The 20,604-nt window shown below is 41.3% G+C and overlaps 1 protein-coding gene across 1 annotated transcript in view; it reads right to left on the bottom strand.

Moving 5' to 3' along the window:
- F8 (coagulation factor VIII) overlaps positions 1-20,604 on the bottom strand; it is a 145,519-nt gene that overhangs the window by 113,935 nt on the left and 10,980 nt on the right. The window contains exons 3-9 of the mRNA XM_075834232.1: positions 14,043-14,165; positions 9,802-10,014; positions 9,167-9,238; positions 2,981-3,058; positions 2,114-2,326; positions 1,542-1,785; positions 1,144-1,273 (exon numbers count right to left, since the gene is read on the bottom strand). Of these exons, the coding sequence (XP_075690347.1) occupies positions 1,144-1,273; positions 1,542-1,785; positions 2,114-2,326; positions 2,981-3,058; positions 9,167-9,238; positions 9,802-10,014; positions 14,043-14,165 (1,073 nt within the window). The remainder of the gene's footprint in view (positions 1-1,143; positions 1,274-1,541; positions 1,786-2,113; positions 2,327-2,980; positions 3,059-9,166; positions 9,239-9,801; positions 10,015-14,042; positions 14,166-20,604) is intronic.

The raw sequence follows: 20,604 nt of genomic DNA, 5'->3' as shown, positions 1-20,604 counted from the left end.
GTACTACTCCCTTCAGAGGACAGCACAAATAGGCTCTAACCAGAGTAGAAAGAGAAGTGGGAGGCCCCGCTGCACAACTGGGCAACAAGACAAGTACATTAGAGTCTCTAGTTTGAGAAATAGACGCCTCACAGGTCCTTAACTGGCGGCTTCATTAAATAGTACCAATAGGGCAAAAGCACACAGACATTGGACAGAGGAAGATCGGAAAGAAGTGTTATGGACAGACGAATCGAAGTTTGAGGTATTTGGATCACACAGAAGAACATTTGTGAGACGCAGAACAACTGAAAAGATGCGATGGTCTGGGGTTGCTTTGGTGCTGGTAAAGTGGGAGATTTGTACAAGGTAAAAGGGATTTTGAATAAGGAAGGCTATCACTCCATTTTGCAACGCCATGCCATACCCTGTGGACAGCGCTTGATTGGAGCCAATTTCATCCTACAACAGGACAATGACCCAAAGCACACCTCCAAATTATGCAAGAACTATTTAGGGAAGAAGCAGGCAGCTGGTATTTTATCTGTAATGGAGTGGCCAGCGCAGTCACCAGATCTCAACCCCATAGAGCTGTTGTGGGAGCAGCTTGACCATATGGTACGCAAGAAGTGCCCATCAAGCCAATCCAACTTGTGGGAGGGCCTTCTGGAAGCATGGGGAGAAATTTCTCCCGATTAGCTCAGCAAATTAACAGCTAGAATGCCAAAGGTCTGCAATGCTGTAATTGCTGCAAATGGAGCATTCTTTGACGAAAGCAAAGTTTGAAGGAGAAAATTATTATTTGAAATAAAAATCATTATTTCTAACCTTGTCAATGTCTTGACTATATTTTCTACTCATTTTGCAACTCATTTGATAAATATAAGTGTGAGTTTTCATGGAAAACACAAAATTGTCTGGGTTACCCCAAACTTTTGAACGGTAGAAGCACTTAGGCTAGGGCTACATTTATTGCTGCTGCCGCATAGGTAACTTCATCATGCTTGCAGAGGAGAACGGCAGTGTGCCTGTTGTTTTTACTGATCTCACCTTTGGGTAGACAAATGCAATTTTGACAAATGTGACAATATTACATCACCCTCTGGCATTCCTTAGAGCTCCGAGGAGTTGATACACTTGATATCCTATAAGTGTAATATGTACCCTGATTTGATCTCCAACTTCTCCTCTAAGAACAGGCCCAAGGATCCCAGTTCCGGGAATTTCGGATGCAATTGGATGGGTGAATCCTGAGTCTTTAAACTCTCTGTACACTGCTTTGGTAAAATGCGTCCTAAATGAGATGGAAATAAAATTATTTAAATAGAGAAATGAAAACACATTATTCCTATGTGTGGTACATGTACTTTTTACATGGATTTTTTTTAAATGCTTGTTTTTCCTATAGAGATCAATGGACATCCATGTGGACAATTGGAAAAAGTGGCAAAGTGTTTTCCTAGAAATCGGTGAGAGTCGTAGCAGTTGCACCTCTGAGAATCGAACATTGGTGGCATATCCTAGCGACCTCTTTCAAGTTTTTTAAAAATGTTTCTACTAACCTTTTGTCACCTCTATCTTGCTGATAGTCCCATTCCATCTCTATGGCTGCAATATAATGCGTCCATGTGACTGGTTTACGTTTCCCATGAGATCTTACATGAACACGTGGTTGATCATCTAATGAAAATACTTCAGACTCATAATAATCATCTTCATAATCGTCCTCATCATTATCTAATACACGCATCCGTTTTTCAGACTCCGGCGCGCAATCTTCTACTCTGATCACAGACGTCATCTTTCCTGTTAAGTACAATTACAGTTATTTTAATTAGCTGAACAAACATTTGAATTAGATCCTTATGAGCAGCGGAGCCTTTTTGTTGAGCAGTGACGCTGCCGATTTAGGGCACATTCAAATGACCAAATTGCCTACAGACAAGGATCCCCGTTTACTAAGACATTCAAGCGTTCCAATGTGGAAAGTTAGTGGACAACATCGACAGCCCAGGGGGCTCTATTGTGAATACTTTGGCGCCCATTAGTTTAACCCTTGTTTAAAATGCAAGACATGTGCACTTCAAACTATTCATTACAAATACCGTTTATTGCAAGTGTCATATATAGGTACCTTCTTGATGTGTCCAAGTCAGTTTGTATGCTCCTTTCTCTCCTGGGTGTACTATGGCTGTTAGGAAGCTAAAGGCAGTAACAGAAAGTACAGGGACACGATGGTCTCTTATTACAAAGCTATGTCTCTCCAGAGAAATGCTGTGAACTTTAGAATGGGTCCCAAATCCAATGACGTGAAAATGTATTGGCTTCTTAAGACATATGTTCTGCTCTAATAAACAGAAGAAAACTTCTTAGAAAACAGTATATTAAAAGTCATCAGAACACACAGATCATAAAATGTAAAAATAATAATAATATTCATATAAAAAAATGTTCTCTAATAAATATTTTGTCATTTTTAACCCAATTTGCTGACCACGTTGCCAATGTCGAAGGAGGATCATTCTTAGTCCTCCCACACACGAGCGTGTTTGGTCCGTGATATATGGTCCGTATGTCAGCAGCATTTCCCGGACCGAACACACTGCAGGGAGCCGGACTCCTGGCATGATAGTTATCTATGACGCTGGGAGTCACTGCCTCGCTGCGTGACTACTGTCCCGTACTGTAATCATGTTTTCAGTACGGGACAGTAGTTCCGCAGGGAGGCAGGGACTCCCAATGTCATAGATAACTATCATGCCAGGAGTCCCACCTCCCTTGCAGTGTGTTCGCTCCGGGAAATGCGGCCGACATATGGAACATATATCACGGACCGAACACGCTCGTGTGAATCCGGCCTTATCCTTAAAAGGGCGATGTTCATAAAACAGAACGCACTGCTAAATTATAAAAATTGTACAGCTAGAGGAAACACGAAAAGAGTGACAACTATAAAGTAATCACAGCTACTGTATTATTCTGCACATCAGTTTTTATTTACCTGGAATGGTGCCATTTATATGTCCATTAATCGTATGCAGTGTCTCAACTTGTACATCACGTGCATAGTGGCTGTGACCTATATGGAGAGATAATTTTTAAAGTTAGATACATTATTTGGGTTGATGATGGAAGATGCTTGATCTACATGCCATGTTTACATTTTGAAAGACAGGGATGATTATAGAGTCACATTCAATATGAACATACCCTTACACTGTTTTTGGAACTGCCAGATTGCTGCAGGTGACTGCACGTGCAAGTTTAACACCATAAAAGCCTTTGCTTTAACTTATTGTTTATGTCTCCTGATGAACTATGGTTTATCCATAAGGAAATGCGTTGGGACCTTTTGGGCCAAATCTTTGTTAGGCCAGGCTCCCACGTAGCGTAAACGCTGCAGAATTTTCACAACGGAATTCTGTGCGGAACTTCTGCAGCATTTACAGTAGTGGATGAGATTTAGAAAATCCTATGCCCACGTGGCGGGAAAAAAACGCAGCGTAAACGTTAATAAATTGACCTGCGGTGCGGAATTTAAATCTACAGCATGGCAATTTATGCTGCGTTTTAGTTGATTTTCCTTTGCGGGTTTTCCCCATTGAATTCAATGGGGATGCAAATCCCTCAACAGGAAGCTAAGTGTTGCGACTTTTGCATAATTTCGCAGTGATTACGCCACAGAAATCGCAACTATGGAAAAATAAAAAAAACATACTTACCCAGAAGTCTGTCTTTCTTCGTCCAGTGTGGCCACCTGGGATGGCGTTGCATCCCATGTGACCGCTGCAGCCAATCAGAGTGGTAACATGGGCTGCAGCATCATCCAGGGAGGCCGGACCGGACTGCACAGGACGGATGCGTCACCATAACAACGGCCTAGGTATGTATGAGCATTTTTTACCGCTGCTTCCCGCAGTGAAAAATCCATCCGGAATTTTTTTTTTTCGGATGGAATGTCCAGGTCGGACACCTTGCGTGTTTTTTACGCAGCGTATCCGACCCGTGGGAACCCGGCTTTAGTGTCTACGATTCTTACACTATAACGACATTTGTGAGATATTAGTTGTCATGTTGTTGGCTTACTCTGTATGTCACGTTGTATATCACATAATACTACTAGTGAGACACACATGGGTTGTCTCTTGTAGTGTTTTTTGGTGACACATAGATTACATCGGCTGTGGGATATATAGGGTGAGATATTCCTATCTACCGGGTATATAATGCTTTATCTCGGGTTCCTGACCTGCTTAATCTAGTGTTGACCCTTTGTGACCTGGCTATCAAAGTTGCTTTTTTAATCAAATTTTCTGCTAATTAAAGGTTTTATATTTATGGTGACTTTACTTTTTTTAAATTGACCACAATATGTGTCACATGATTTGAGTCCCTGGCGGCTTATAAATCAGTTCTGTGATAAAGTATTTACACTAAATGACATCATGTAAACTTCAATCCTATCAATTTTCTTCTACAGATTTATATCGGGTTCAGCCTTCTAAGGCCGGGTTTCCTCGGGATGGATACGCTGCGTAAAAATCATGCAGCGTGTCTGACCTGAAACCCGCAGGATATTCCGTCCAAAAAAAACGCACAACAATGATTTTTCGGACCGAAATTCTTTTGCGGAGGAAAGCCGCTCATACTTACCCCCTCCCTCCTATGACATCTGCTCCGGCCTCCCTGGATGACGTTTTAGGCCATGTGTCGTTGCAGCCAATTACAGGTCACATGGAATGCAACGTCATCCCAGGTGGCCGGACGGCTGGAAGAAGAAGGGCGTTCTGGGTAGGTATGATTTTTTTTTTTCTTCCTGCGTTGCGATTTTTACAATAGTAATAGTTGTGATTATGCCGCAAAAGTCGCAACGCTTGGCTGTTTCCTGCAACGGAAAATGAACCAAAACACAGCATAAATTGACATACTGCAGAATTCAATTCCACACCGCATGTCAAGTTATTAATGTTTACGCTGCGTGTTTTGTTTTCCGCCGCATTGGCATGAGATTTTCTAAATCTCATCCACTTTGCTGCTACTATAAACGCTGCGGAATTTCCGCACAGAATTCCATTGTGGATATTCCATAGCGTTTACGCTACGTGGGAATCCGGCCTGAGGCCGGATTCACACAAGCGTTGTGCATCTCGGATGTGAAAAACGTATGTTTTTCCCGCATCCGTGCTTTACGCTGCGGGACGCGATATCACGCATCTCCCATAGACTAGAGTATATGGAGGTATACGTGAAGCGTGTAAAAATAGGACATGTCCTATTTTCTCACAGGCCCTTCACACGGTCCGTTGAAAAAACGGCAGTGTGAACGGCCACATTGAATTATATAGGTCCGTGTGACGGCCGTCGTTTTGACGGACATCACACGGACGTATAACACGTTCGTGTGAATAAGGCCTAAGATAAACGTAAACATTTCTGTTACTCGTTTTGGTTAGATATGTGAATCTCAAGCTGGATTTGAACCTTGCGTCTCAGGAGTTCTCTGAGATTCTTCCTGGTAATGGTGAAAATGTAGAAATCCCCTACATTACACTACTGTATCTTGATGTATCATTTGCACTGTTTTGTGTACATCTTAAAAAGAAAAAAAAATGTGTGCAGGCATTACGCGCATAATGAAATACGAAATAAACTTGTGTGAATAAGGCCTTAAGGCCAGGATCACACACATTTTTTTATGCACTTTTTGTGGCAGTTTTTGGCTCCGTTTTTTGAGCCAAATAAAGGAGCGGACACACAAAAAAAAAGATGCATCAGTCTTTTCTTTATAATGTTCCTTCCTTTTAGATCCACTTCTGGCTTTGGCTAAAAAAAGAACTGGTCGAAAAACTGCACCAAAAGTGTGTGTGTGTGCGTGCGTGCGTGCGTGCGTGTGTGTATGTGTGATCCTGGCCTCAGTGTGGTTTTGCGCATAGTGTTTTTTGGAAAAACGCCACTGCTGTTTTTGATGCAGTTTTCGAGCCAAAGCCAGAAGTGTATCCAGCAGGAAGCAGAAGTATACACTTTTCCTTTATATTTCCTATTCCTTTCTAATCCCCTTCTGTACTTGGCTCAAAAAACGACATGAAAAACTACCACAAAAACTGCTGTGTTTTTTTTTTTTTTTTTAAAACGCTGTGTGTGAAATCACGCTATGGCCAGCGTCACACACACAATTTAAATGCAGTTTTTGGATCAGTTTATTAAACCAGAAGGCAGAAGTGTATCTAGAAGGAAGGAATTGTACAAAGAAAAGACTGATGTATCTCCTTTCTTTTGTCAGTCCTGTGTTTGGCACAAAATACAGATTAAAAAAATGCTAATGGTTCCCGACCGCCCACGGTAACCATACTGTGGGCGGTTGAGGTCAGTATGAACTTAATGCTGTTTTTCCCATTGATTTCAATGGGCAGATGTTTGTAGGCGTTCAGCTTCAGTTTTTTCAGGCGTTTTTCGAGGCGTAAACGCCCCGAGATGCGCCTGAAACCACTGCGTGTGAACATACCCTTACAGTGCAATTCCCCCAAAGGTTTTTTCTGACCTTTGAGGGACCGGCCATAGTAATAAAAAAATTAAAGTTAAATAAAGTGCAAATACACATAAAATAGCCACCCAAAAAAAAAGTTCCCCACACCAATCATTGTCGTAACGTTAGCCCTGATCCATTTACCCTAAAATAGACATGTAATATATCAAAATTTACGGTAGATAATAATGATCACAAATAAAATGTATAAAAATTATGAAAAGAGAAACCTGCATTGTGTACGAAAAGTACATTACAAAAATCACGTCGCTAGTCCAACAAGTAAAAAAGTTATAGCAGTCTAAGTCTGGGTTCACACATCCTATTTACGGACATAATTCGGGCGTTTTAACCTCGAATTACGTCCAAAAATACGGCTCCAATGCGCCGGCAAACATCTGCCCATTCACTTCTTGGAACGTAATTGGAGCCGTTTTCCATTGACTCCACAGGAAAACAGCTCTAATTACGTCCGTAATGGACGCTGCAAAAAACGCTGGCAACATGCCATTACGTCTGAAATTCAGGAGCTGTTTTCTCCTGAAAACAGCTCTGTAATTTCAGCCGTAATGGACGCTGCCGTGTGAACATACCCTAACTAACGCATGCAAAAGATGGCTAAATTGTGTCTGCTCCTTTAGGCTGAAAATAGCCCGGTTCTGAACCCGTTAAAAACTAAGGCCAGGACCACACATGCAGTTTTTGGTTACGTTTTTGTGTCGTTATTTACTGCAAGTAGTCAAAATTAGAAGTATTAGAAAATGCTAAGAATTTGTGTGAATTTCTGATTGCAAGCATTTAACCCCTCATGCCTGTGTCAGCTGTGACCACAGGCAACTTTGGGGTTTTATTACCCCTTCCACTTCGGGGCCAGTCACCGGCTCCCACGTGGTGAGATTGCGGGAGCCGATGTACTCGTATTGAAGCTGGGAGCCTTCTGACCGCTACCAGACCGCCAGTGGCAGGTCTCAATAGTAATGCACTAATTTTGCCATAGACTGTAATACTGTGATATTGCAGTCTATGGCACAAGCGATCTAATGATCGCCGGTTCAAGCCCACTGGGGGGGCTTAATTAAAAGTAAAAAAGTTTTAACAAAAATATAAAAATTCAAATTTACCCCCCCCTTTCCCTAGATCACATATAAAAATAAATAAACATAAACAATAGGTATCCCCACTTCCAAAAATAAATACCCAAAATATAAAAATATTTATCCAATACGGTGAACGTCGTAAAGGGAAAAGGGTCAAAATGCCCGAATCGCATTATTTTTGCCACTTCAGTCCCCCAAAACAATTAGAAGTGATCAAAATGCCTGACATTTCCCCAAAATGGTATTAATAAAAACTACAACTTTCCACATACAAAAATGCGCCTTACACAGCTCTGTACACAGAAATATAAAAAAGTTACGGGTTCACAATATGGTGATGCAAAAAAAAATTTGTTTCTTTCAAACATTTAAATTTTTTTAAAGGTATTAAAACATAACAAAAACGATATAAATTTGGTATCACCGTGATCGTACTGACCCGCAGAATAAAGTTATTGTGTAATTTTCACCATACAGTGAACACTGTAAAAACGAAACCCATAAGAATATAGAGTAACTGATGTTTTTTCCAATTCCACCCCATTCTGAATTTTTTTCCAGCTTCCCAGTACATCACACATAATACAAAATAGTACCATTAGAAAGTACAACATGTCCCGTAAAAAGTAAGCCCTCATATGACTGTGTCAACAAAAAAGTAAAAGAATTACGGATCCGGTGCCAATGGTTTCCGTTTGTCTCAGTTGTGCAAGGGTTCCGGCGTTTTGATGGAATCAATAGCGTAGTCAACTACGCTATTGTTTCCATCAAAACAACGAAACCCCTGCCAAACGGAGACAAGCGGAAACCATTTTCACCGGATCTGTCACCATTGAAATCAACGGTTATGGAAAGGGAAACCTATGGTTTCCGTTTGTGTCTGTCAAGGCTCCGTTCTGACGGAAAGCTCCGATGGAATGTCGAAACGGAGCCCTGACGCAGATGTGAACGAAGCCTTAATCCCAAATTACTAACCTCTGTCACCCTTATTGAGCCTGTAAAAAATATTGTCAATTAATGGAGGTCCATCGACACTTTTTAATAAAATCGTCTGTTTTGTATGTGGTCAGTATACATTAAATATATTATGATATTAATGACAATAATAAAATGTTCTTATATTTATATTTACAATTTTTTGCCACACTGTTAGTGGGAGTAAAAAAATCTATCACCCATAAGATATTATGGCATCAGTCACACACATCTTAGAACCAAAGTGAGCACACAGAAAAGTCAGACAAATTCTGGGGCAAACTGATGGCTGACGTACCCCTTCTGCTGCATGTAGGTGGCATCAGTACCACCAATCACACACTGACAGTTCTTTGTGCCCTTGTCATAGCGATGGTGCTATGCACTATGAACAACAAGAGATGGGCGCCACAATGTGATGTTTGGTGAACAGCAAGTATTCAATAAACTTGTAGCGCCAGGGAAAAAAAGTTACACAATTCCCAATTAATGGACTAGCCATTAGGCACGGAAAATGACTTATTTTAAACACAAGTTTATATCCTCATTCCGAGGAAATGTATTGTCTTATTTGTAGATTAATGTTATGTACCTTCATCAAACACTGCCAGAGCAATTATTTTTTCCTGGACTCCATATTGATGTGCATCTTCTGTAAGGGATCCTGTTAATTGGGGAATACAAGCATTCAAATTTTACTATACTGTGATCAGGGGACATTCATTGTGTGTGGAAGAAAGATGTTTCAGATCTCAATATAGGAAAGGGTTCTTTACAGTTAGAGTAGTGAAACTATGGAATTCCCTACCCCAAGAGGTAGTAATGGCAGATACTGTGTCAGCATTTAAAAAAAGGCTAGATGAAATGGCATTGAGGGGTAGAACTGATCTAGCAATGAATGACGGGTAATTAATTGAGAAAGGTTGAACTTGATGGATCTGTGTCTTTTTTTTTAACCTATGTAACTATGTAACCATGATAAAAACAACTTCCTAAAGAACTTTCTGAGCAATGTAATGCCTGCTGGTATAACGTAAACCTGTACTGTATCTTTATAATGTTTTAAACATTTCAAGTATTGTAATCTCCACTGAACACATGATTCTCCTTCAGACATTTAATGCCTATTTGGTAGCAAGAAAACATACCCCAAACCAAGTCCAGCCAAGCATGTGGGCACCTTATGGCGATATTATGCAAGCACTTGATAACAAATGCCCTTCTTACCTGGTTTACAGATTAGGATTGCACCCACTAATCCAGAATTTATGTCATATGAGGAGTTACTGTGAGAGTAATAAGCAGAGGTTAAACACACGGGGTCAGTTTCAGCTGGTCCATAGTCTTCTGGGATTTTCCAAATGTAAGTATATGCTTGTCCAGGTGGAACTGCATCATCTGCCTTCTCCAATTGCCCAGTTCCATCATTGTACCCTGCACCTAACAAGAGGAAAATGGGAAACATGTTAAACCTCTATATTTTTAGAATGTATTTGATATCCTTTGGGAACCATTTGCTGGATCAATTATTTTGATCGATTTTCATCAGAGAACTTTATATTATTGTTTTATCCCTCTTTAAAAATTGTTCAATTTACTGTTATTATCTCCATCTGCCTTGAATTTCACACTTTAAAGGGAACCTGTCACCTCTGTTATGCTGCCCTCATAAAGTAGTGACAGACATGCTATTTTCAGCAGTCAATCACTTATGAGCTAATGTGAAGCGGTTTTGGAGAACTAACTCTATAATCTTTGCAGCGTGTTGCTAGAGATGAATCTGGTGTATTCATGAGCTGCCGCTCCTCCCGCCCAGCAGCCACTGATTGACAGATTTCTCGCTATGCATAGCAATAGGCAGAAAGCTGTCAATCAGCAGCCAGGGAGGGAAAGGAGGCGCAGCTAATGAATACACCAGATTCATCTCTAGCAACACGCTGCAAAGATTATAGAGTTAGTTCTCCAAAACCGCTCAACAGTAGCACAGAAGTGACAGACCGCTGGAATCAGCATGTCTGTCACTACTTTATGCTGCCCTTAGTGCAGGCAGTTCAATGCACGCGACAACTTCCCTTTAAGGAGCTGAATAATGGAAAAATTGGGAGAAATTTCACCCCATGCTTCCAGAAGCCCCTCCCACAAGTTGGATTGGCTTGATGGGCACTTCTTGCGTACCATACGGTCAAGCTGCTCAGAACAGACAAGAGTGTGACCCCTAGTGGCTGGCGGGCACAATATACATTTATACAAAAAAGGGGCTGCCTGCAAACAACCAAGCCCAATTTCCCAGCCACCACTGATGTGTAAAATAATGAACTTTATTAAGCTACGTGTAGCTAGACAGACCACATAAATAAATTTAAAATTCTCACTAGCCGAGAAACGGACACAGGCATGTGTTACCTGATTTAACAGGCAAATGTAGTTTCTGACGTAGGAGTATTAGTATCTTCCCTAGTCAATTAGATTTGTTAAGGTAACTAGTAGGCAACAATAGGTCCGATCAGCGGCAGTGTATTAAAATATTAGCAGCCCCCCCGACATGTTTCGCTACTACGTAGCGTCCTCAGGGGTACACGGGGCTAATGATACGGTCAAGCTGCTCCCACAACAGCTCTATGGGGTTGAGATCTGGTGACTGCGCTGGCCACTCCATTACAGATAGAATACCAGCTGCTGCTTCTTCCCTAAATAGTTCTTGCATAATTTGGAGGTGTGCTTTGGGTCATTGTCCTGTTGTAGGATGAAATTGGCTCCAATCAAGCGCTGTCCACAGGGTATGGCATGGCGTTGCAAAATGGAGTGATAGCCTTCCTTATTCAAAATCCCTTTTACCTTGTACAAATCTCCCACTTTACCAGCACCAAAGCAACCCCAGACCATCACATTACCTCCGCCATGTTTGACAGATGGCGTCAGGCACTCTTCCAGCATCTTTTCAGTTGTTCTGCGTCTCACAAATGTTCTTCTGTGTGATCCAAATACTTCAAACTTCGATTCGTCTGTCCATAACACTTTTTTCCAATCTTCCTCTGTCCAATGTCTGTGTGCTTTTGCCCATATTAATCTTTTCCTTTTATTAGCCAGTCTCAGATATGGCTTTTTCTTTGCCACTCTGCCCTGAAGGCCAGCATCCCGGAGTCACCTCTTCACTGTAGACGTTGACACTGGCGTTTTGCGGGTACTATTTAATGAAGCTGCCAGTTGAGGACCTGTGAGGCTTCTATTTCTCAAACTAGAGACTCTAATGTACTTGTCTTGTTGCTCAGTTGTGCAGCGGGGCTTCCCACTTCTCTTTCTACTCTGGTTAGAACCTGTGTGTGCTGTCCTCTGAAAGGAGTAGTAGACACAGTTGTAGGAAATCTTCAGTTTCTTGGCAATTTCTCGCATGGAATAGCCTTAATTTCTAAGAACAAGAATAGACTGTCGAGTTTCACATGAAAGCTCTCTTTTTCTAGCCATTTTGAGAGTTTAATCGAACCCACAAATGTAATGCTCCAGATTCTCAACTAGCTCAAAGGAGGGTCAGTTTTATAGCTCCTCTAAACATCAAAACTGTTTACAGCGGTGCTAACATAATTGCACAAGGGTTTTCAAGTGTTTTCTAATCATCCATTAGCCTTCTAACACAGTTAGCAACACACAATGTACCATTAGAACACTGGAGTGATGGTTGCTGGAAATGGGCCTCTATACACCCATGTAGATATTGCATTAAAAACCAGACGTTTGCAGCTAGAATAGTCATTTAGCACATTAACCATGTATAGAATGTATTTCTGATTAATTTAATGTTATCTTCATTGAAAAAAACTGTGCTTTTCTTGCAAAAATAAGGAAATTTCTAAGTGACCCTAAACTTTTGAATGGTAGTGTATATATATATATATATATATATATTCAAGGTAGGGTGCTTAATATTGTGTAGATGTGAAGCTCCCACTTCATTTAACATTAGCTAGTCAGCACAAATGTTGACTTTATCATCTTTGTTGGTGGAGATGTGATCTCTAATTGGATGTATGACCATCTGAAAAACACCAAAGGTCCTTTTAGACACCACAAAACTGTGAAAACTGCCGCCAATCAACGATATAGCACGTCAATCAGGGCTCATTAGATCCATTCACAAGAAGCAATCATCGGTAATATATGGGGACAAATGATCGTTAATACGGTCCTTCATCCCCATGCATCTGCATCGTGTCGGCTGGAAATCTCCCTGTTTACACAAAGAGATGTGCTGCCGACTAGCGACCATAAGCATAAAAGTTGTGAGTAGCTGATGATCGAGCTCATTCATCAGCTAATCGTTGCCGTTTCACAGGGCAATGATGAGGAATGAGCGTTCGTACAAGCGCTTGTTTAATCAATCATTGGCCTGTGTAAAAGGGCCACAAGGGATGTGTTTACTGAAATGCTCAATGGGTGAACTGGTTATACAGCTAGTATCTACTAGTTGCTCGTGATGAGTCGCCAACATTTAAATAGTCTAATAAAACACATTGAACAAGGTCAAACTGAGCAAGTAACCCACAGATCAGGAAGATATTATGGGCTGAGTCTGCGTGGTTGACATTGTAATGTGGGTCAGTATGATAAATGCTCTTGCAGGAACTTACTTCCTTACCTAGCAACCACATACAGGATGTGACCACAGGGGTTAAAGAATATACAAGGCAGTAGACATCCTCTGGTTAGCACTGAGCACTGACTGCCTAGCTGAAATATTGGAGCCATGTACATTAGTCTGCCTGGAATAGATATACATTGTGATATGACAATATGCTCAGTAAAAAAAACGCACATTAGAGTCCTATACTGAGCCAAAGCGAGAGATAGTATTTGTTTAGCGGTTCTCCCCTCTGGCTCTTAGGGGGGTCACAAAGGCCCCCACATATATTCTTAATAGCCTGTTGTAGCGCATATGGGGAGGGACTGTCTTTCTTTAAAAGCTTGGTAAAATTTGTAAAAGGAGTCATGTGACGGGGACAGATTTTTTTCTTCAATTGCAAAACTGTTCTTTAATGGGATCTGCGCACCAAGACACTGTCGAAATGGGTCCTAATCTGCTCCGTTCAATGACAAGCAAACAAGAAAAATGGTTAGACCATGAAAAAGTAGTAAGCTCTTCTCCACCTTCCACCGGTCAATGAACAGCAGAAAAACAGTATGCAATGTGCCTAAAGACTACGTGCAACTATGCGCCAATTTAGTTTTACTTTCCCTGATGTAACTGAAATGCATACATACAACTACTATGCAGGCCAATGTGCACGAGGTTGATGCTCAACATGTGGTCATATATTTCAGTTCTACCTCTTGTTCACCTAGTTCAGACACTATAAATATATCTAAGCTCAGAGCTTGAAGTTACTCAATTATTATTGTATCTCCATTTTCTTAACTATCTATACAATAGAAGAAAAAAAAGGAATGGTTAATTAAAATGCCACAAGATGTCTCACCTTCCGACCTTTTCCGATAAGACACCCCAATGCCATGTAGACTGTATGGAATACTTGCAAGGTTCTTAAAGTTAATAACAACATTATCAAATGTTTCAACACGAATTGTGGGACCCAATAGACCTGGGAAAAAATGATATCAGTAGAATAATTAATTTGGTAAGAGAAAGATCATTTGTATTCACATCTAATAGACATGATTGTAGAAGGGAAAACAAGACTAATAACCTTACTGTCCAAAATGTATACAGTAAATGTACATACTGTATACATATTAGTCTGCATTTTAGTTTACTTCATGGGCGTAGCTAGAGAGGGCCCCGGGCGCCATTAGAATTGAGGGCAGGGGGGGGGGGGCGACCCAGCCAAACTCCACTTCATCCACTGTAAAATTGAGAAAAGTGCTTATTGCTGCAGTGGCCAAAACACTTACAAATCGGTCCGGCACAACAGGCATCCCCTTGATGTATCCTGCTGCACTTGGAGCTGTATAAATCATGAGTATGTGCATTCAATGCCATGCACGGGCTGACGGAAAATTCCTGAATGCTGTGTTTTGCTGTCTGGGCTGGCTCCACGGTACTGGAGCTTGGCAGAAAGATTTGAGTATTACTGGCAGCCGTGCCTCCCCCTTTTATTCACATTTAGGGGCACTTTCATTCAGTGTTTGTATTTGTGTTTATCCATGTGTAAGCATTTTTTATGTATCTGTGCACGTATATTTAAGGGTTTATGGATGTGTGTGTGTGTGTGTGTGTACTAGTGCTTGTGTGAATAAATCTATAAAAAAAATTGTATAACCGCATAATGGTGCAATACTTAGCTACATTGCGGCAGCGTCTTGCCTGCCTGCGTCCACCTGGTTATACCCTAAAGTTTTAGATGGGGGGCCCCTGAACTGAATCTCTGCTCCGGGTAAAGGAACACTTAGTTACTCCTTTGGTGTCCCTTATACAACAGAAGCTTTTACACATTTAATAGATTAAGTGCCTACCCGGGGTTCCTTTCCCCCATCAGAGAAAATTATTCTGAGAGCCCACCCTCCATCTATTAATAAAACAAAGATATGCACATCTGTATATAACCCCCATCATCCCTGTATATAACCTTGGTGTCAACATTGGGAGGAATGCACATGATATCTATAGGCTGAACTTCACGCCTATATTGGACAGGTTTAGGAAGGAATTAATTTCATGGAAAGATCTACCTCTATCCCTATATGGGAGGGAAAATCTTTTAAAAATGGTGACCATTCCTAGGTTATTATACCAACTTTAGATGATTCCACTTCTAATGAGGCATAGTGATGTAAACAATATTAACAAAGCCTTTCAGAAGTTTTGTCACTAAAGAGCCTACAACATCGCATGTATTGCAATATATGTCATAGAATGGTTGGAAGCCAATAATAAATTTGTAGACTTAGAGCTGGAGGGGCAACTGATATAACCAATATCTTTGAGATTATTTTTGCACCAGTCATCTGGAGCGGATCCCCCTGGGGTCAGGTCCTCCCTTCTGAGATTCTAGAGCAGAATGGATGCTTTTCGAGAAAAAGCTTTAATTTATCATATAGTATGTTAGGGCTCCTGTCTATAGGGTAATATCTAAAACTCAGAAGATAACATAGGATGGATAAAGAGGTGGGTCCAAAAGAATATTTGTAAAAATGTATTTATTATTTAATTTATTAGGCAGAGAATTGCAATAAAGGAAGATACTAGATATTTACATAATATAACAAAAAAACTGGCAAAGAGATCTGGGCTCCCAGCACCCGAAAGTAGAAATTGTGGAACGATAATTAAAAGACTGGGCACGAGCAAACAAAACCACGTCATCCGAATATTTAAGGGAAATGCAATTGAAGATAGGATGCAGACTTCACAGGGCATTTAATATGTCTTAGGGCCTGTTCACATCACCGTTGCCCTTCCGTTGAGGGGTTCCGTCTGAGGTTTCCATTGGGTTAACTCCTCAACGGAAAGGTGAACGGAAACCTAAGCTTCTGTTTCCCTCACCATTGATATCAATGTTGACGGAAACCTAGCCAATGGTTTCCATCTGTCACCATTGTGACAGGGTTCCGTTGTTCTTGACGAAACCAATAGCGCAGTCGACTGCGCTATTGATTCCGTCAAAACTACGGAACCCTGTCACAACGGTGACAGACGGAAACCTAGATAATGGTTGATTTAAATGGTGATGGAAACAGAAGCTGAGGTTTCAGTTTGCCTTTCAACGGAGGGTTTAACCCAATGGAAAGTTCCGACGGAACACCTCAACGGACACAGACGGTGATGTGAACACAGCCTTTTGAAAATTATGTCATTAACTATACATGACAGTGCCAAAGTCTGGGAAAGCGAATGCTGGGTTGATACATTGTCGGTGAACTTGCCAGGCAATTAGAAGATTGTGGACCTCGGCAGAGAGCTATATGAGATAAATATTAAATAACGATATAAGATTGGATGAGTGGCTGAGTTTGTTCCACTTTGGTCCAAGGGATACGGATTGCAATCTATCTCACCAGGTGCATTTAATGCTATTTTCAGTAAAGAAAATTATTTTGGCAGAATGGGTATCCACACACATAATATCTATGGTATAAGTCAGGAGGTATTGGAAAAAAATATTATATTTATAGTGGTTAGACAAAAATAAATTAAAGAAGAAAGAACACAACATAGAAGGATGGATAAAAATATGGTACCCAATAATGTCAAGAATACTTTCTAATACAGAACTTCAGGAGATTTATGGAAGTTTTTAAATATAATAGAATGAGGTGAACGGGTCACAGACGAGGGGGGAGGAAAAGGGGGGCTCATGGATAAACAGGGCTAGGTAATTTTTTGTTATAAAAAATATATGCATATTTATGATTCAACCTGTGAGTGGATTATGCTTTATACAAATGGAAAATGTAATAAAGTATTTAAACAAAAGAAAAATAGAAAAGCGTGGTCAACTGCACTTTTCAATACAACTGTGTAAAAAAAAAATTTTACTTTACGGCAAAAAAAAATTTATGACATTTTAAGGCAGACTTAAATTGTATAGGCCTATATAGGGGTCCGAACATGCTAGTTGATAAGGTGTACACGGTATTAGGGAAAAATTAGGGAGGTGGAATGTGAATAAGGACAGAACAGTAACCCAGAATAAGTACCCCATCTGCACCGAGTACTCTAGTCAAGAGCCTGAAAAATTTAAAATCGCCTAGTAGCTCCCACTTTTTAATAATGGGTATATTAGTCGGGCAGATTAATATGTATAGGCATATAGTTGCAGATGTTAGCCTATATGTTTGCAAAACTTAAACACTGAACATGGTGTGAATTTAGCCTATCTCTCAATTTCTGGTAAGTATGTATATGTGAAGTAGCACCAATAAAACCACTGAGACAAAGTTCTTAAATCATATCTATCGTTGTCATTTTCCTTGAAATTTTATTTCAAGGAGAAAGTGTTATTTGGCATAAATCACAAAATTGTGGTCTTAGTAACAAACGACTTACTGTAGTGCAGCTCCTGTTAGTGCTTCTATCTGATGGTCTCCTCCACGGGCAGCACATCCAAAATGTCAAGTGAACAAAGCTTTGGGAGTGGAACTGAAGTCTGTACTATAATTTACTGACTTAGGCCTCATTTACACGAGCGTAATATACGCGCGTGCGACGTGCGTGCTTTTCACGCGTGTCGTACGCACCTATATTACTCTATGGGGGCATGCAGACAGTCCGTGAGTTTTGCTCAGCGTGAGTGCGCTGAAAAAAACTCACGACATGTTCTATAATCGTGCGTTTTTCGCGCATCACGCTCCCATTGAAGTCAATGGGTGCGTGAAAACCACGAAGGTCGCACGGAAGCACTTCCGTGCGAACTGCGTGATTCGCGCAAGAGCTGTCAAACTGAATGTAAACAGAAAAGCACCACGTGCTTTTCTGTTTAAAAACATCCGAACGGAGTGTCTTAGACAACCGAACTTTACCGGGTTCGGCCGAACTCGTTTTGACCGAACCCGGCAGGAGACAGTCACTGTGCAGGGTGCTGAAAGAGTTAAACTGGTTCAGCACCCTGGACAGTGACTTCCGATTCCAATATACGTGAACGTGTAAAAAAAAAAAAAGTTCTGACTTACCGATAACTCCCGGCTTCTTCCTCCAGTCTGACCTCCCGGGATGACAATTCAGTCCAAGTGACAGCTGCAGCCAATCATAAACCAAGCACAGGCTGCAGTGGTCACATGGACTGCCGCGTCATCCAGGGAGGTGGGGCCAGATGTCAAGAGAGGCGCGTCACCAAGGACGCGTCACCAAGGACGCGTCACCAAGGCAATGGCCGGGAAGTACGAACCTCTTTTTTTTTTAAACAGGTTACTCGATATGTTGATCGGAATTCACTGTCGAGGGTGCTGAAAGAGTTACTGCCGATCAGTTAACTCTTTCAGCACCATGGACAGTGACTGACGTCAACTAGCCTCATACACGGATGACACACGGAGCTGTCAAGTGCCTTTTGCGCACGCAATACGCTGCGTTTTTTGCGCGCGCAAAACGCACACGCTCGTGTAAATGAGGCCTTATCCAATATAAATGACCTCCAAAAAAAACATCTTTACCACAGTTGCAGACATCAACTGTTTGGCTGGGTTCACACGACCTATTTTCAGGCGTAAACGAGGCGTATTATGCCTCAATTTATGCCTGAAAATACGGCTCCAATACGTCGGCAAACATCTGCCCATTCATTTGAATGGGTTTGCCGACGTACTGTGCCGACAACCTGTAATGACTGCCTCGTCAAAGAAGTGCAGGACACTTCTTTGGACGTTTTTGGAGCCGTTTTCTCATAGACTCCAATGAAAACAGCTCCAAAAACGGACGTAAGAAACGCAGCGAAAAACAGCTCCGTATTTTCAGACGTAATTGCAGTTATCGTGTGCACATACCCTTAGTCATAAACTATGCCTGGTTCTTAAAGGGGTTTTCCCAGAATCTTAAATTATCACCTAGGATAGGTGATACATTTCTGGTCGCTGGAGGCCGAGCGGTGAGGGTATGTGCACACACTTTTATTTCCCATTAAATAACAATTTTCAAGCAACTTTTCTTAGAGCTCCACATTGTACCACTCCTGTTATTCCTCTTGGAAACATGAATACATTGACAACTGGTTGTAACCAATCAAACCGCTATTATGTTATCCTTTAAATCTATGTCTACTGTAGCAATGGATCTACTAAGAGGCAGGATGTGGTCACGGCGTGTGATAATCAAAAGGTATTTTGCTAGAGAAAGTGTCCTCTCTCTTCATTTAGTATGTGAGAAACCTGGAAAAGGTCTGGGTTGCTGGAGTGTAAGAGAAGAGAAAAGTTCCACTCCGTCTTTAGGGCAGTCCAGGGTTTCGGCTGTCTTAGGACTCTCATTAGCTGCCAGCTGTGAAGGCTCCTTTAGGAAAGGTGAGATCTACTCACACAATAGTCCCAGTCTGGAGAAGAAGGCATTGCCAGCCTGTGGGAGTCAGGAGTTCTGGTAAGAACATATGATCGATTTTAGGTACTGGGCAGCAGGCCTTTCACCCTGATAGCTAGGGAAGCTATATGTTTAGTTAGAGGCTGGACGGCCTAGGGTTTATTTTGTACTGTGTTGTAAAACTGCTTAGTTGCGGCCAGTTTCAAACCTAGATCATTGTGCTGGAGTGAAAGTATTTAAATGTGCCAACCATCTTACCCTAGAGATGGCGATCCTGTGGGCTAACTTGCCCCTAGTTGTTACACTACGCAGAGGATATTGAGCTTTGTATCTTAGACTTTTATGGTATATCCGCAGGATGTCTGAAAGATATCGTGAAAGATATCGTGGGGTCCCCTGGCCCTATCCTGCTTGGTCGTGCAGCTACTGGCTTCCACATCAGGGCCGATGCGGAAGAGAGTCGATGAAGAGGTGGGGGGGAATTATGAAAACAAACGAAGTGCTTTGCTCAGTTCCTAGCTTAACTCCCATGGAAGTGAATAGGAGTTACAGAAACAGCATTTAGATACTCAAACTTCAGGTTATATAGTTTATAATAAAGACAAATATGTAATCACTATGTACAAACATACAAGTGGACTGTAGAGATTTGTCTCAGGCCTTATTCAAATGAACGAGTGTCGTAAGTTTTTCATCCCGATTTGCAACCATGAGCGACACGAGCTAACATATCCCTCATAGACTTGTGTCTATTGAGGGATCTGTAAAAACTTGCAAAAATAGGACATGTCCTATATTTCATGGGCTGTTCACACGGTCCGTTAAAAAAAAACAAAAAAACACCGTGTGAATAGGCCTATAGAAGTGCATTGATATTAATGCAGCTGTGTGATGGCCGATTATCCCTGTCCTGTTAATCAGCCATGATCATGTCATTTCATATCAAGACCTGTAACCATGACAAGGAGGCATCCACCAGGTCCAGAAGAAAGAAGGTTTCGCCATCAGCATAGTTTCTTTACTGTGAGAGCAGTGACACTATGGAACTCTCTGCCCCAGGAAAAGTTTAAAATGATTAT

Source organism: Rhinoderma darwinii, chromosome 8, assembly GCF_050947455.1.
Source record: "Rhinoderma darwinii isolate aRhiDar2 chromosome 8, aRhiDar2.hap1, whole genome shotgun sequence".
NCBI lineage: Eukaryota > Metazoa > Chordata > Amphibia > Anura > Rhinodermatidae > Rhinoderma > Rhinoderma darwinii.
This window is presented reverse-complemented; position numbering and strand designations above follow the sequence as displayed.